The sequence below is a fragment of the Mobula hypostoma genome, chromosome 23 (assembly GCF_963921235.1).
Source record: "Mobula hypostoma chromosome 23, sMobHyp1.1, whole genome shotgun sequence".
In the NCBI taxonomy this organism is placed as follows: Eukaryota; Metazoa; Chordata; class Chondrichthyes; order Myliobatiformes; family Myliobatidae; genus Mobula; species Mobula hypostoma.
Genome location: NC_086119.1, coordinates 22,039,849 through 22,056,949, shown reverse-complemented (window position 1 = coordinate 22,056,949; position 17,101 = coordinate 22,039,849). Strand labels below are relative to the sequence as shown.

The following is a 17,101-nucleotide window of genomic DNA, read 5'->3' as shown; positions in this document are numbered from 1 at the left end:
TATATTATTCTGTATACTGCATGCATTGAAATGATACACCTTCAGTACTGTGTTCATCACCCTTTTTGATTTTGTCCCCTTTTTACATTGCAACTCATCCTGTTCACAGCAACTTTGCCCTAGCTTCAGCCTGTCCTTGCTACCAGTCCCACTACACACTGCCTCTGTTTGTAAACCAACTGCCCCATCCTCATCCATATCACTCTGGTTCCCATCGCTCTGCCAAATGAGTTTAAACCCTCCTCAACAGCTCTAGCAATCCTGCCTGTAAGGATTTTGGTCCCCTTCAGGGTCAGGTGTAACCCATCCCTTTTGTACAGTTTGTACCTTTCCCAGAAGATCCAGAAATCTGAACTCCTGCCTCCTGCACCAGTTCCTCAGCCACACATTTATCTGCCAAATGCTCCTATTCTTATCCTCACTGTGAGTGGCACAGGCAGCAATCCAGAGATTATTACCTTGGAGGTCCTGCTTTTCAGCATTCCACCTAATTCTCCAAAGTCTCTCTTCAGGACCTCCTCGCCTTTCCAACCTATGTTTTTGGTGCCAATATGTAGCAAGACTTCTGGTTGCTCCCCCTCCCCCTTGAGAATGACGTGGATCCAATCTGAGACATCCCTGACCCTGACACCTAGGAGGCAACATACCATCCAGGTCTCTATAATATGTCCACAGAATCTCCTTTCTATAACTATGGAATCTCCTATCACCACTGCGGTCCTCTTCACCTCTCTTCTCTTCTGAGCCACAGCTCCAAACTCAGTGCCAGAGTTCCGGTCACTGCGGTTACTCCTGGTGGGTCATTTCCCCTCAACAGTATCTAAAACGGTATACTTATTATTGAGGGCAATGGCCACAGAGCTCTGTACTGGCTGCTCATTTCCCTTCCTTCTCCTGGCAGTCACACAGTTACCTGTCTCCTGCAACCTAGGGGTGACTAACTCCCCGTAGTTCTTATCTATCACTTCTTCAGTCTCCCGTATGAGCAGAAGGTCATTGAACTGCATCTCCAATTGCTTAACATGTTCTCTGAAGAAATGCAGCTCGGCGCACCTGGTGCAGGTAGTTATCCTGGAGCTGGAGGCTTTATTTCAATAGAATATATGCAGAAGATTGATTTGCCGGCCAGCCTGCAGCTGAAAAATGTAGCCTTTTTTATGTGCATTTATCAAATATTGTTGATCTTGTCTTCAATAACATGACTTCTAGATTGGCACTAAAATAGAAAGAATGGATGTTGTTTTTGTTTAAAATTGCAAAACTTCTGGAGGAATGGGTTTCCCTTTTCAAGTATATGTAAAACATATTCTCCAGTCATGAAGAGGTTCCTTATGAAATGAAAAGAGAAATTACTGAAATAAATTAACACTTCAGACCGTTTATTAAGAGTGCATACTGTTCATAACACTAAGAGTTGCAGAGCAGATGAAAATATTTTTGAAATTTTATCTTTTTGTTCATTACATGATGCATATGCAGGTCATTAACTGATACAATTCATGTCGCTCTGTTGTTTTTTTTTCAATTGATTATCTTTCAAAAGTTACATTAAAGGCTGTGGTTCTTACGTATGCCCAGCTAAGAGTGTTGCACCGAAAGGATTTAAGGAATATTTCAATAGGAAGAGTAGGTGAGTTATTTATTTCTGACTGAAAATTGATTCTGCAAAACCACACAGAAGCTCTTAAAGTTAAGGACAAAAGAATCAGATAAAAAAGGCTTGGCGAGATTGTGGCTGTAATTGTGAGTGGCAGCATGTTCAAGAAACATCTACCTCAATGTCTGAGGATTTAAGGAAGGATTTTAAGCATTTCTAGGAAAGATCAGAAGAAACTACAGAAAGCTGTTAAATTAGTCAGCTCCACCTAGGGTGCTAGTCTCCGTAGTATCCAAGACATCTTCAAGGAGCGGTGCCTCAGAAAAATGGTGTCCATAATTAAGGACCCACATTACCCAGGACATGTCCTCTTCTTATTGTTACCATCAGTAAGGAGGTACAGAAGCCTGAAGGCACACACTCAGCTATTCACCTCTGCCATCTGATTCCTAAATGGATATTGAACCCATGATCACATCCTAACTTTTTTTTAATATTATTTCTGTTTTTGCACTATTTCAATTTAACTATTATATATATAGTAGTTGACTTACTTATTTTTTCTATATTATCATGTATTGCATTGTACTGCAGCCACTGTTAACAAATTTCACGGCATATGCCGGTGATATTAAACCTGATTCTGATTTTGCTGCCTTACATACTAAAAACTGTATTGAACATACAAGCCAATAGCTTGTAGTTTACAGCTCTCTTAGTTAAGTATGGTGTGAAAAAAATTGATTTTATATTGAGCAATGATCTGAAGGGGTTCATGAACTTCAGGTCAAAGATGCTCAGTAACATTTTTATAGTTCAATGAGACAACATTTATATTTGATTACAGGTTAATATTCAGCTCCAGGTTAGCTTGCAAACAAATCTTCAACCTATTCTATTGAAATAAAGCACATTTATTACAATTATAAAACAAGATTAGAACCAAAGTTCTTCCTTCCCTGAACATAGCAGGGATAATATTGTGGGATTTAAAAAAAAACATTAGAAATTGCGTTGCACCCATTTGCAGTGTGTTAAAACACAGTGAATGAAGTTATCACACTGGTCATGATCATAGGTATGAAGTGATTAGAGCAGGGCTGCAAGAAAGAGGGAGATGGGTCCCACATTCACCCAAAGGGGCATTCAAGTCCTAGTCAATAGGGTACTAATGAAGGGTCTCCACCTGAAGCAATGACTACTTGCTCTTTTCCATCAGTGCTGCTTGGCCTGCTGAGTTCCTCCAGTGTTTTATGTGTTGCTTTACATTAACTTACAGGTTGAGTCAGTAGTAAGGAATTTAAATCGAATGTTAGCAGTCATTTCAAGAGGACTAGAATATAAAAGCAGTGATGTAATACTGAGGCTTTATAAGGTAGACTACATATTGAGTATTGTGAGCAGTTTGGGGCCTCATATCTAAGGCTTGCATTGGTGAGGGTCCAGAAGAGGGTGCCAAAAATGATTCTGGGAATGTAAGGGTTAACATATGAGGAGTGTTTGATGGCTCTGGGCCTGTACTCACTAGGGTTTAGAAGAATGTGGGGGGATCTCATTAAAACTTACTGAATATTGATAGGCCTAAATACAGTGGACTTTAAGAGTATGTTTTCCAATCATGGAAGAGTCTAGACCCACAGGGCACAGTCTCAGAATAGAACGATGTCCCTTTAGAACAGAGGTGAGGAGGAATTTCTTTGGCCGGAGGGTGGTGAGTCTGTGGAATTCATTGCCATAGGCAGCTGTGGAGGCTCGGTGATTAGGTATACTTAAAGTGGATGTTGCTAGGTTCTTGATCAGCAAGGGTGGCAAAGGTTATGAGGAGAAGACAGGAAAAAAGGGTTAAGAGGGAAAATAAATCAGCCATGATCAAAAGGCCTATTTCTGCTTCTCTGTTTTACAGTCTGTTATTGTTTAGAAAAAGAAGTGTAGTTCTCTTGTTTCTCATATGTGCTGAAAAGGCATTTGCTGCTACGACTTACGGTCTCGAGACTTATGATATGCCAGGGTGATTTGTATATGAAAGTTTACACATGCGGAGTGCTACTACCTGCAGGAAATGTATTTTATACTCAGCTTTCTTAATAAAAATGCTTTAATCAATCAGGAAATACACAATTGCCATTAAAGTAATTGGATCAGAGATTCATGCATTCATGTGTCTGTTCTGTAACAACAGAAATCAAGGCATCACCTGATGTTGTTTATCACCATTAATGCCCTACTAACAAAATGTCACCCTCAGCACTGGCAAATCTCACTGCAATTAGACCCTGCACATTTCTTCTTAATAATTTATTAATCACAAAGTAAGCAGTATTCTTCTATTTCTATCACTGTGGCAACAACAGATATTCACTAGATCCCTGGCTTGTTTGAGCCTCTCCTGATACATTCAATGTTGAGAATTGTGAGATCTGCAAAAACAGCACATATCTTCAGTGGGGCACTGAGCTTTCTTCATGTGGATTAATTGGATTTTTGCCTATAAAGCTGTCTGCAAAATACTGGTGAATGAAATAGTCCCGCTTTATTTGGGAGGAAGACAAAAGAGACTAGTATCTAGAATATGGAACAGAAAAGAGAATACTATTGGAACTCAAAGGATCAAACAGCATTTGTGGAGCAAAAGTATGTCAATATTTTAGGTTGAGTAGGGTCCTGATGCAGGATTGTGACCAGAGACATTGACTCACTCCTCCTCTTTTCACAGATACTGCTTGATTCATTGAGTTTTTCCAGTGTCCTTATTTTTAGATCATAGAACATAGAAACTACAGCACAGTACAGGCCCTTCAGCCCATGATGTTTTGCTGACCTTTCAACCTACCCTAAAAAAATCAATCTAACCCTTCCCTCCTCCAAAGCCCTCCTTTTCTCTATCATCCATGTGCCTATCTCAAATCAAATCAAATCACGTTTAATTATTATTCAGACCATACATAGATATAGTTGAATGACACAGCATTCCTCTGGCATCTAGGTGAATAACATACATTCAAAATAGCGAGAGAGAAAAAAAACCACACACATCATTACGCAAGAAAACACATGTATAGTCCAAGTCCCTGAGTGACATCCAAATTGATGGTACAACTCCCAGCCTGTTTGAACAATGGAGGGCAGCACTGACAGGAGAACCAGCTCCCAACTGAACACAGACTCCATGCTACACCGCCTCCACTGTCGTCTCACCTGGACTCAAGCCTGCTTGAGGCCTTGTCCTCGCCACAACTGAGGGCACACTGCTACCTCGTCACCTGTCTTGCTACCAAACAAGGGAAACAGGCCTGTGGCATCTCATATTGCCAATGTCCTATCAAATATCAACTATCTAAGAATCTCTTATGTATATGCCTCTACCTCTAATCCTGAAAGGGCGTTATACACATTCACCACTCTCTGGATAAAAGTCTCTGGCATTCCCCCATACCTTTTACCAATCATCTTAAAATTATGCCTCCCTGATATTGGTTTTTACCACCCTTGGAAACAGTCTCTGGCTGTCCATTCAATCTATTCTTCTTATCATCTTGTACATGTCTATCGAGTCACCTCTCGCCCTCCTTCACTCTAAAGAGAAAAGCCCTAGCTCACTCAGCCTATCTCCATAGGACACGTTCTCTTGTGCTTTTAAGTCTTGTTGTATTCAGACTCCATCAGAGAGAATTGGTAAGCAAAATATAAATGCGCTTATAAATAAAATTCACTTGAAATCTTTCATTTTACCAGTGCTGCAGAAAGAACAAGGATTCCAAAACATGTAATGAAACTCAATAGGAAGCCAGTACTGTAAGTATCATTATCATCTGTTATGCTTCACTTTAATTAAAGACAAGCTTCAAACAGATTTTAATGACTTTTCATGATTATTATGAAGTAGTAGGGAGGAATCATACAACTTCCTGAAAAGTAATCTGAGATTAAAAGATTTTGTTTATATTTAATGTCAAAGGCACAAAGATGAAAATAAAGAGAAGCTTCAAAGAATGTAAGAAGATGGAATATACTGACAGCAGATTTGTCCAACACTCTGCCACCCATGTTGAATCTCATTTCCTTCCACCGATCACAATGATGGACAGCTGTCATGTTATCAATTTAAATTAAATACTGTGTCTTTAAAGCTGCATGGAATTTCTTACATAAATTTATATTTTGGCAAAACTTTTATTAATTGTGATTTGTTTTAGATTTTTTATTCTTCATCAGTTCTTGTTCTTGTTTATCAGTTCAAATGTTGTATTCTTTTTGTGTCTGAGAGAAAAATGTACTTTAAGAATAATTTCAAAGCTATTTAAAAATGGGCCAAGTATGTTGCTTTGAGGAAATATATATTTTTAAAGATATATATTTAAAGATCTTTAAAACCTACTTTGGCGAAACTTATGGCCATCTACATACAATGTCTTATGAAGCCTTTTTGGCTATTTGGACATCTAAAACACTATTACTTGTTAGAGGATTAATAGCAGAGATACACCCTCCCCCACCTACAACCTCACCCTCTCCCTGTATACAAGCAGCCTGCAACTTAGCTGTTGTCTTCCTATGCCCAGAGAAAATATTGATGAATATTCTGCATCAGTTACACTTTACATGGGGCAAATTTAATAGTGCCAAAAATCTGTAATATCATCTTGCCACCACATTGCACTCAGCTCAGAACACCTGGGAGAATGTAAGAACCAGCTCGGTGATAATGTTGAAAGAAGAAAATGTGGCATTGGCATACCCCAAAAAGGTTTACATAATGTACAATCAATTCTTTTGAAATGCAGTCTTTATTCAATGAATATTCAAAAGTTCAAACTTCAAAATAAATTTATCCTTAGACTACATATATGTCACCATACAAATCTGAGATTCATTTTCTTGCGGGCATAATCAGTAAATCCAATAACTATGTTAAAATCACTGAAACACTGCACAAGCAGGGTGAACAACCAGTGTATGAAAGACAACAAATTGTGCAAATGTATAATGAAAAAAGAAATAATAACAACATTAAATAAGCAACAAATATCATGAACATGAAGATGAAGAGTCCTTGAAAGTGAATCCTTAGTTTGAGGGAACATTTCAGAGATAGGACAAGTGAAGTTGAGTGAAGTTATCCCCTCTAGTTCAGGAGCCTGATGGTTGAGGGGTAATAACTGTTCCTGATCCTGGTGGTGTGAGTCCTGAGGCTCCTTTACTTCTTCCTGATGGCAGCAGTGAGAAGAGAGCATGTCCTAGGTGGTGGGGGTCCCTGATGAAGGATGCTGCTTTCCTGCATCAACGCTCCATGTAGATGTGCTCAATGGTGGAGAGGGCTTTACCCATAATGGACCGAGCTGTATCCACTACTTTTTGTATGATTCTCCATGGGAGGATTTAAAGTTGCTGAATATTGAAGTATAGCTGCACTGCTCTTGCCCTACAATTTGTTGAATCAGCAGTTTCAGTGTGAATGCTGAAGTAAAAACTGATGCAACTTCCTTATTGGCAAATTGAAGTTCCCTTGTAATATTTCAATGTAAATTTATTGTCAAAGTATATGTCACCATATGCAACCCAGAGATTCATTTTCTTTTGGGCCTACTCAATAAATCCATAATAGGATCAATGAAAGACTGCACCAACCTGGGCTTTCATCCGGTGTGCAAAAGACAGCAATCTGTGCAAATACAAAAAGAAATAAATAATAATAATAAATAAGCAAAAAGTATCTGAACATGAGATGAAAAGTCCTTAAAAGTGAGTCCATGGGTTGTGGGACCATCTAAAGGATGGGACAAGTGAAGTTATCCTCTTTGGTTCAAGAGCCTGAAGGTTGAGGGGTAGTAACTGCTCCTGAACCTGGTGGTGTGAGCCCTGAGGCTGCTGTACCTTTTCCTGATGGTAGCAGCAAGAATAATGCATGTATTGGGTGGTGGTGGTGGGGGAGGGGGTCCCTAATGATGGATGTTGCTTTCCTGCTACAACGCTTTGTGTAGATGTGCTCAGTGGTGGAGAGTGCCTTACCCATGATTGACTGGGCTATATCCACTGCTTTTTGTAGGATTTTCTATTCATGGTGCTTCCAGTCAATGTACTCTCCATTACACATCTATAGAAGTTTGTCGAAGTTTTAGATGTCATGCTGATTCTTTGCAAACTCCTAAGGAAGTGGAGGCACTGCCATACTTCATAACTGCACTTACGTGCTGGGCCCAGGACAGGAACTCTGAAATGATAACACTGAGAAATTTAAAGTTGCTGCCCCTCTCCACCTCAGATTCTTTGATGAGGACTGGCTCATGGACCTCAGGCTTCTCATCCTTAGGTCAACAATCAGCTCCTTGGTCTTGCTGACATTGAGTGAGAGTTTATTATTTGTCAGTGTTAGTGACAGACTATTCCCAAAACACATAAATTCAATATTCAAGATTGCTTATTGTCACTTATCAATACAAAAGCGTAAAGGAGATCAAACTGATGGTAACTCTGGATCCGATGTGCGTAGGATCCTTCGTGATATTACTGGCCCTTTTCTGGCATGAATGTCCTTGATGGCAAGTAGTACAGTTGCTTTTTTTTTGCCTTTTTCTTGTTTACCTGGCTTATTTTATATTTGTAATCCTATTTTATATTTATCTGTACAAATATTTTGTATGTAATGGAAATGAAGAGCGTCATCTGTTTAACCTTATTCAAAGGTCTTTTGCTGTAGTCACTACCAGAACAAATCAATGTCACTCAAAGGTTATTTTTTAGGTTAGACCATAAGATCAAAAGACATAAAAGCAGAATTAGGCCATTTGGCCCATCAAGTCTGCTCCAACATTCAATCATGGCTGATCCTTTTTCTTTCCCCTTCTCAGCCCCACTCCCCTGCCTTTTCCTGTAACCTTTGATGCCATGTCCAATCAAGAACCTATCAATCTCTCCCTTAAATACACCCAACGACCTGGCCTCCACAGCTGCTGTGGTAATAAATTCTACAAGTTCACCACCCTCTGGCTAAAGAAATTTCTCTGCATCTTTGTTTTAAATGGATGTCCCTCTATCCTGAGGTTGTGCCCTCTTATCGTAGACTCCCACACCATGGAGAACATCCTCTCCACACCTACTCTGTCTGGGCCATTTGACATTTGAAAGGTTTCAATGAGATCCCCCTTCATCCTTCTAAATTCCAACGAGTACAGACTCAGAGCCATCAAACATTCCTTGTATGATAACCCTTTCATTCCTGAAATCATCCTTGTGAAACTCCTCTGAACCGTCTCCAATGCTAGCACATCTTTTCTTAGATGACGAGCCCAAAACTGTTCACAATACTCAAGGTGAGGCTTCACCAGTTCTTATAAAACCTCAGCATCACATCCCTGCTCTTGTAGTCCAGACCTCTTGAAATGAATGCCAACATGGCATTTGCCTAACTCACCAACGAACTCAACCTGCAAGTTAATCTTCAGGTTGTTCTGCACAAGGACTCACAAGTCCCTTTGTATCTCAGATTTTTCGATTTTCTCCCCATTTAGAAAATAGTCTGCACATTTATTTCTTCCAAACTGCATGACAATGCATTTTCCAACATTGTATTTCATTTACCACTTTCTTACCCATTCTACTAATTTGTCTAAGTCCTTCTGCAGCCTACCTGTTTCCTTAGCACTACCTGCCAATCCACCAATCTTTGTATCATCTGCAAACTCGGCAACAAAGTCATCTATTCCATCATCTAAATCATTAATATACAGCAATAAAAAGAAGCGCTCTCAACACCGACCCCCTGCAGAACACCACTAATCACTGGCAGCCAACCAGAAAAGGATCCTTTTATTCCCACTTGCTGCCTCCTACCAATCAGCAAATGCTCTAATCATGCCAGTAACTTTCCTGTAATACTTTTGGGCTCTTAACTTGATAAGCAGGCTCATGTGTGGCACCTTGTCAAAGGCCTTCTGAAAGTCCACTGCATCCCCTTTATCTACCCTACTTGTAATCTCCTCAAAAAATTCCAACAGGTTCGTCGGGCAAAATTTTCCCTTAATGAAGCCATGCTGACTTTGTCCTACCTAGTCCCGTGTCACCAATGATCCATAAACTCATCCTTAACAATTGACTCCAGATTACTATAATTTAATGCTGTATATATCCTCACAGCAAAAAGCCCTGATTTTGAAATAATGAAATGCACATGTGCACTGTGATATTTGAACTTAGCTAATTATATTTTCCCTAAATTATATATTAACAAGGCAGGCAGTTTTGAAAAATTTAATTAAAGTGTGTCAACATTAATTTTAAAGGGAGTGTATTAACTTAAGAGTAATGGTCCTACTGATTAAAATAAAAAGAAACAGAATTGGTACTTGGTTACTTAGCAAAGAAATTCCAAACTCACTTCAACAAATGCAGATTCATGATGACAATAGGTACATAAATATATGTATTTGCATTTTATTGCATCACTGAATCACAAAATGATAATGATATTTGACTAGTTAATCTCCTCTGCACTGTCTCCAAACTATGTTAATTTCTGGGGCTGTCAGATAAAGTCTATAAACACTGGTTTATGAAGTCATCAGCCTGACATTTTATAGGAGCTGTTTATGGAGGTGCGGCATCATAACTGGGGAGATTAGAGCAATTGCACCCTCGTTCATAGGACTTTGTTTCTCTATAAATCTGTCAGACGCACTTACACTGGGTGTAACAAATCTGGGCTATGAATAACAAATTTTGCATCAGTAGGCAAAACCAGTTGAAATGCCTGCCTTGTTTGACAGGGCAGGGTAAGGGAAGTGGCATTTCTCATCTGTTGCATTCAATGGAACTCAAAATGAAGTGATAGTGGGTAGGAAATGAAATTCATGCTCCCTCCTTCCACTTTTACAAATAGATAAGTTTTATGGAAACCAGAACTCCTTTCTAAAAGAGGTGTCACCACATTCGTGCATTCAAAATCACAAGGACACTAATGTTTTATTTGAATTTGTCTAATATCACTTTCCAACCAAATGCAAGTTATGAATTTTGAACTGGCCATTTCAAATGCCAGTCTATTGAAAAGTGGGTTACCATTTTGCCTTGGTACTTGCTAATGTCATGAGGTACAGTCTGTGACATCATTGAATAAGCACAGTTGGTTTGGTCAGTGAGACTCTGATCACTAAGACTGTCCTCTCAGGGGTAGCAAACATCCCTCAGTTTCCTGCGGTTCTCATCTGTTCCAGAAAGTAAGAAGAATGAATTGCCATGCCCAAACCAAAGCTGGTTAGATGCTGGACAGTTCCCTCACTGCATTGTTGGGAAGCTAGTGACAAGTGCAAAATCCTTGTAGTCCATTCCTTGTAGCACAGATATCACAGACTCACTGGCTATCTTCCACTTTGCCAGAGTTAGAATAAATCCATGGGGGCACCATGGATAAGGCCACAGGCAAAGACAAGAAGTCCATTTACAATGCTGTGCAAATCCTGATTGCTACCTTTAGCAGAGGCTGTTTCAGCTGTGTAGAGAAGCAGCTTATGAACACAAGGTGCTGGAGTCCAGCTGCCCCTCTTCTGAGAAGGCTCAATCTGAATGCTAGCTGATCCTACACTGGAATCTACACAATCTAAACCTCTGGCATCTTGCAACAATATCCCATCACCTCTCCCTTAAGGAGACATTCATGAAGAGTTCCTTTTGAACTGAAGTGTGGTAACCTTGAAACAGATTCAAGAAGAGATGGAACACAGACAATTCCCTGACTAGGTTAATGCTATGTGCCAAAGTGCCTTGTCACTACAACTGCCCAAAAGGTACAGGAGGCACGAGAGTATGTTGATGCTGGATTCTGGAGCAACAAAGAAGATCCAGGAGGAACTCAGCCCACCAGACAGCATCTGTGGAGGGAAATGGACAGTCAACGTTTTGGTTTGAGATCTTTCACCTGGAATGAAAGATAGAGGGAAGGCAGCCAGTATAAAAAGGTGGGGAGAAGAGATGAAGCAAGAACTTGGTGATGATAGGTGGATCTAGTTGAGGGGGACTGGTAGGCAGATGGAGGAAGGGAGATGAGGAATTTGTGACAGAGGCTGGGAGGTGAGGGAATCTGATCGGAGAGGAAGGTGGAGCATGGAATCAAGTGAGGCAGCTCGGGGTGACCAATGGAAACAGTGCGAGGAGTGTGTGAGTGATGGCCAGATGGAGTGGGTGAAGTAGGAAGAGAAACGGGAAGTGTGATGTGAAGGAAGAATTGGGTAGATCCTGAGGAGAGAGGAAAGAGACAGAGTGGAACCTAGTCTGAGTTGCGCGTTGTGTGAGAAAATCGCTACGCAGATCTTCTTGGAATCTCAGTTGCCCTTGAAGTTGCCACGAGAAGATCACCCTTCATCTCTGGCTGGATCACCCTTTTGCACAGAAGGTATGGTGAAAGATGAATTGATATCTGTTCCATCTCACCCCTGGCAACAGAACTCTGCATTATATTGTCTATCTGCAGGGGAGGGCATGCTGAGACAGATGTCACCTACTGTTGGAAAACCATCAGTTTTGTGGCCCACTCAAAATCTGTTTACCACCCACAACTGAATAATGACAACTAACAGTCTCCAAGTGTCAGAAATATGTGATATGACACATCCGTCAAAGGTGCAAATAACGCAGAGGTTTTACCACGGGAGGCCACACTAACGTTACCTCACCGAGCCTCCATTGCGCACAGTTTATGAATAGAACATAAGTGGGTTGTTTAAATAACATATGATTACACAGATGGACTGTACGAAGAAAAATATGTACAAAATACTGTCTGTTATTGAAAGAAATCTATGTAAAAATATTCTGCAAAATAGCCTAATTTTTTCAAAGAAAACAAAATGGCGGTGGTGAACATGATCACATGAATGAGGTAAGTATATGTTTTTTTCCAGAAAGTTCTGGGTGATAATCGTGAACTGGTTGAACAAGGCTGGCTCATAGTGATGGCAACACACATAAAAATTGCTGGTGAACGCAGCAGGCCAGGCAGCAATTTTTATGTGTGTTGCTTGAAATTCCAGCATCTGCAGATTTCCTCGTGTCATGGTGATGGCAGCTGGCAGGTGAGATCGGTTGAAACAGCATAACATTCTTGAACATTACATGCAGTTTAACAATTTGTAGAGGCAACCTTGAGCTTTCTGTGGCCTGCTGCTTTAATTCTTCATCCACTCCCAATCTGATCTGTGTCAGTAGCTACTTATGGTCTTACACTGAGCATAAATCTGAAGGATGGTACTTCAAGGCGGCACATTTCAGGTACTGAGACATAATATCCACAACTTTAGGTGGTTGTTTTCTCTGTCTGTATCTGAGTAAGCCAGGGCATCCATCTGCCACATTGGGCTAGTTTGTCTCTCTCTCTCTCCATCAGCACAGCCCTAAATGGCAGGCAGCTCCTGCAGCCTTGCATTCTTCAACTCATACTGTCTTTGTTTTGTTGCTAATTAAATGCAGTACATGATAAAACACACCGACTCTCCTAATAGCTATATTTATAAATCATTGGTTCAAACAGCACAATGATTCGCTCCAAAGTTTCAAACATGATGCTTTACTTATTCAACTCTCAATTTCCAAAGCTTATTACTCTCAATTTAGATATTATTTGCCCCAGATAAACCTGACTGGCATTTGATGCTCTTCTCCAAGTTCCCAATTCAGGGTCTTTTTCTGATTGAATTCTGGACTAGACATGGTAGGCTGAATGGCCCGATTCTGCTCCTTTCCCCTATGGTCACCATTTATTTTGCCCTTCTCAACATCCACCACCCTACCCCAATCTCTTCAAATTTGTTTGTTTCCCTGGAGCTGTACAGTATTCCGTGTTCTGTTTTCCTTTTTGATGTAATAATATGCGGCATAAATTGCCTGGATGGCAGGCAAAGAAAAGGATTTCACTGTATCGTGTGATACATGACAATAATAAACCAATACCTCAGCAACTCATCGCTACATCCAGATAATTAATCTCATTGAGAGTTAGCTCTAGCGATACACCGACAACCAGCCCCTAACTCTGACTGAGGAACCATGATTTCTAAATATCTAGCAGTAAATAAAGAAAATGCTACCTTTTATCCGCAAGAACTTTAAAAGCAGCGATTAAAATCTCAGCATTTTGCAATTGACTATTCACCCGAAAACAATTTCTACATCCTCCCCTCCTAGCTTTCATATTGAATGTGATATCAAAGTTTTGAAAGGATGCCCTATTGCTCTTGCCAAATGAAAACAGGGAGTGTGCATTTGCAGTTACAGATAGACAAAGCTTTACGCTGCGGGATCGCCGGCTCTTTGCCGGTTGAAGTTACTTCGGTTTCCGGTTTCCGGTTGCTGCTTTAAGGCTTTGCAGCCTCCCCGACGCCGAGGGAATCTAAAGTTGTAGAAATTGAAGAAGGCAACTTTGTGTCTGCTTGTCGTGCGACGGAATGGCAGGGGGTAAGAAGCTATTCCTTCACTCTGCCGTGCGCGCAGGCAACACCTGGCCATTTACCGCTGCTTCTGTCTCTCTATGCCAAGGCTGTGCAGATGTGATTCGCCCAGTTGTATATGGTTTCAACGTGCAACTGGAGCTTCAACGCAGCTCAATGGATGCTGAGTCAGTGTTAGGGCCTGCAAATAAATATGTGCATAATTGTGTAAGGTCTGGGATTTTCTTTGAGTTGTTCCAATCATTTCCAGTATTCCCCGGACACCATTATTACCCCTTTGAAGAAACTAAATTTAAAAAATAAGCTGAACAAAGTAAGGAAGAGGCCGCGAAACATTCATGCTGACGTGTTTCCTTCAGATTATCTGTACGCAGGATTAGTACAGCAAAGTGCGAAACTGCTTTGGAATTAAGTGCTATATAAAGTGGCAAACTTTCTGGAAAATTGGGAACTTGATGTTTGAAGTGTCTTGCATCTCACCCGGTTTAGTTCCGCTTTTAGAATCATTGAACTGAATGAAGTTGCTGTACTTAAGTGTTGGGTGTCGCTAGTGATCCAAAACAATGGAAGGGTAGCAGGGGCAATATTGTAAGGCTCCCCTCACGATGTCGGGTAAGAACTTTGATCAATATCAAGACTATGGATCCTTTAACTATATTTTAAGAAAGGATTAGGCCTATGCTTTGTGAGGAGAGTTACGTTTGTTTTAATTGAATGTTATTTGGTCATTCCAAAATTTATATATATTCAGGTGCCTTGCCGTTCGGCGTGGGCGATCATGTCTCTCCATCCTTCACGGTCCCTGACCCTCCGAATTGTAGTCGTTGCCTCCCCTGTTTCTAACCATGATGTTATTCCATCTATCATTTTCATTCTCTGTCTGCCTCTGCTTTTTCCTTCCAACTTTCCAGTTGTAACTAAATATTCTAATGTCTCTCTTCGCATGATGTGTCCAAATAATTTTGATTGCTGTTTTCTGATTTTTTTTAAAGTAATGTACGTTTTGTTTTCATTCTTTGTAGAACTTCGTTGGTTATCCTGTCCGTATATGATATGCTTAGCATTCTTCTGAGGAACCACATCTCTGCTGCATTGATTCTTTTTTTCATTGCATTTGTGATGGTCCATGACTCGCAGCCATACATCAATACAGGAAGAATGTAGCAGCTGGGAGTTCTAAGGCCGATGTCAATTGCTATTTTCTTGTTCGTTAAGATGTTTCTCATTTCTGTAAATGCTGTTCCTGCCATTGCTATTCTTGCTTTTATGTCTGTTTCACATTTGCCATCAGATGTTACCCATGATCCAAGGTACTCGTTGTGGACTTGTTTCAGGATTTCATTTCCCAATACCATCCTACAGTTTGGGATATCAGGTTTCTTTGATATGACCATTACTTCAGTTTTCTTTTTGTTTAAGGTTAGGCCACGTCTTTTGCTCTCTATGTTGATGGTAGATAATAGTTTCTGTAAATTTACTTCACTGTTTGCTGTCAGTACTGTATCATCCATGTAGTGGAGGTTGTTGATATTGTATCCTCCTATACTTATTCCAGGTAGATCTTGTATAGTTCTCATGATGTTTTCACTGTACAGGGAGAACAGGTCTGGTGATAGAACACAACCCTGTCTGACTCCTCACTTTATTGGCTGATATTCACCAATCTCGTTGTCTATCCATACGGCTGCACTTTGTTGCCAGTAGAGATTCGTGATTATTCTTAGATGTTTTCCGTTGATAATATCTTTAAGCATTTTCATGATGATTTGGTTTTTCAGTGTCAAAGGTTTTTGTGTAGTCAATGAAACAGAAGTATAGGTCTTGTTGTACTTCAATTGACCTTTCGATAATATTCTTGAGAATATGTGGTGTTTGATTGTCCCTTGCCTTTGACAAAGCCGCACTGTTATTCACTGATCTCTGGTTTAATTTTGTTTCTTATTCTGAGCGTGATGGTTCTAAGTAGAATTTTTTGTGAGGTGGCTCATTAAACTAATTGTTCTGTGTTGTCCACACTCTGTTGCACCTGGTTTCTTTGGCAGTGCAATAAATACTGTCTTTAAAATATCCTCTGGTACTTTGCCACTGTTGTATATTCTATTCAATAAGATTGTTAATTTCTCTACACCAAAATCTTCTAGCGCTTCATACTATTCAACCGGAATGTTATCTGGTGATTTCCCCTTTCGCATTTTCTTCATAGCATGTTCCACTTTTTTTCAGTATTGCTGGGCCCTTGTTGTTGTTGCCAATATCAAAGTTGTCCTCTCGGTCTTTGTCGTCTTATAGGTCTTTGATGTATTCTGACCATCTTTGCATTATTTTTCCTTTTTCCATAATTGTAGAGTTGTCTTTTGCTTTTATACATCCTGTTGTTGCCCTGCTTTTCTTCCGATTTGTGAGCTCTTTGATCTCGTCGTACATATGTTTGCTGTTGTTGGTCTTCTGCAATTGTTCTATTAACTCACATTTGTCTTTAAGCCACTTTTCTTTTGCTTCCTTGCACTTGGTTGTTATCTGTGCATGCAAGGATACGTAGGCTTATTTATTGCTGAACATTAACGTGCAGTTTTGCTTACCCTTCCACGTTCACTACATTTTGAACTGAATTCAGGACGAAAATGTCATGTTTTCAGATTTTAGATTCATTAAATAGAGAGATAGAACAATTCTAATTCCTGTCCCATTTATGAGTTGGTACAAGTATAGACAAAATCCAAATCAATCCTCAAGGACTAGATTAGCTAGGTTTAAAATGGGAAAGCCACTGTTCGGTGTAAGTATTGATTTTTGCTTTGCTGTCAAAAGAGATTTTGTGTGGCACCAAATACTTAAACAAAATCATCCAAATTATACTCACAAACACAAGAGATTCTGTAGATGCTGAAAATCCAAGCAACACTCACAAAATGCTGGAGGAACTCAGCAGGCCAGGCAGCATCTATAGAAAGGAATAAACAGTCGATATTTCAGACTGAGACACACAAATTATACGTCCTGGTACTTTAAACTGTGCACAAGAACGTAGAGAGTAGTAGGTGCAGCCCAATCCTTGACCTTAGGTTTGTCTAAT

General features: G+C 40.1%; 2 protein-coding genes across 3 annotated transcripts in view; both read left to right on the top strand.

The window, feature by feature from the left end:
• Positions 1-9,862, top strand: part of LOC134336778 (transmembrane and immunoglobulin domain-containing protein 1-like) — a 30,679-nt gene extending 20,817 nt beyond the window's left edge. Inside the window, exons 5-6 of the mRNA XM_063031231.1 lie at positions 5,330-5,389; positions 5,553-9,862. Of these exons, the coding sequence (XP_062887301.1) occupies positions 5,330-5,377 (48 nt within the window). The 3' untranslated portion in view covers positions 5,378-5,389; positions 5,553-9,862. The remainder of the gene's footprint in view (positions 1-5,329; positions 5,390-5,552) is intronic.
• Positions 9,863-13,881: 4,019 nt separating this feature from the next.
• Positions 13,882-17,101, top strand: part of blmh (bleomycin hydrolase) — an 88,157-nt gene continuing 84,937 nt past the window's right edge. The window contains exon 1 of one of the 2 annotated variants that reach the window (XM_063031107.1): positions 13,882-14,035. In XM_063031107.1, the coding sequence (XP_062887177.1) occupies positions 14,026-14,035 (10 nt within the window). In that variant the 5' untranslated portion in view covers positions 13,882-14,025. The remainder of the gene's footprint in view (positions 14,036-17,101) is intronic. The other variant, XM_063031108.1, reaches the window with a different exon arrangement.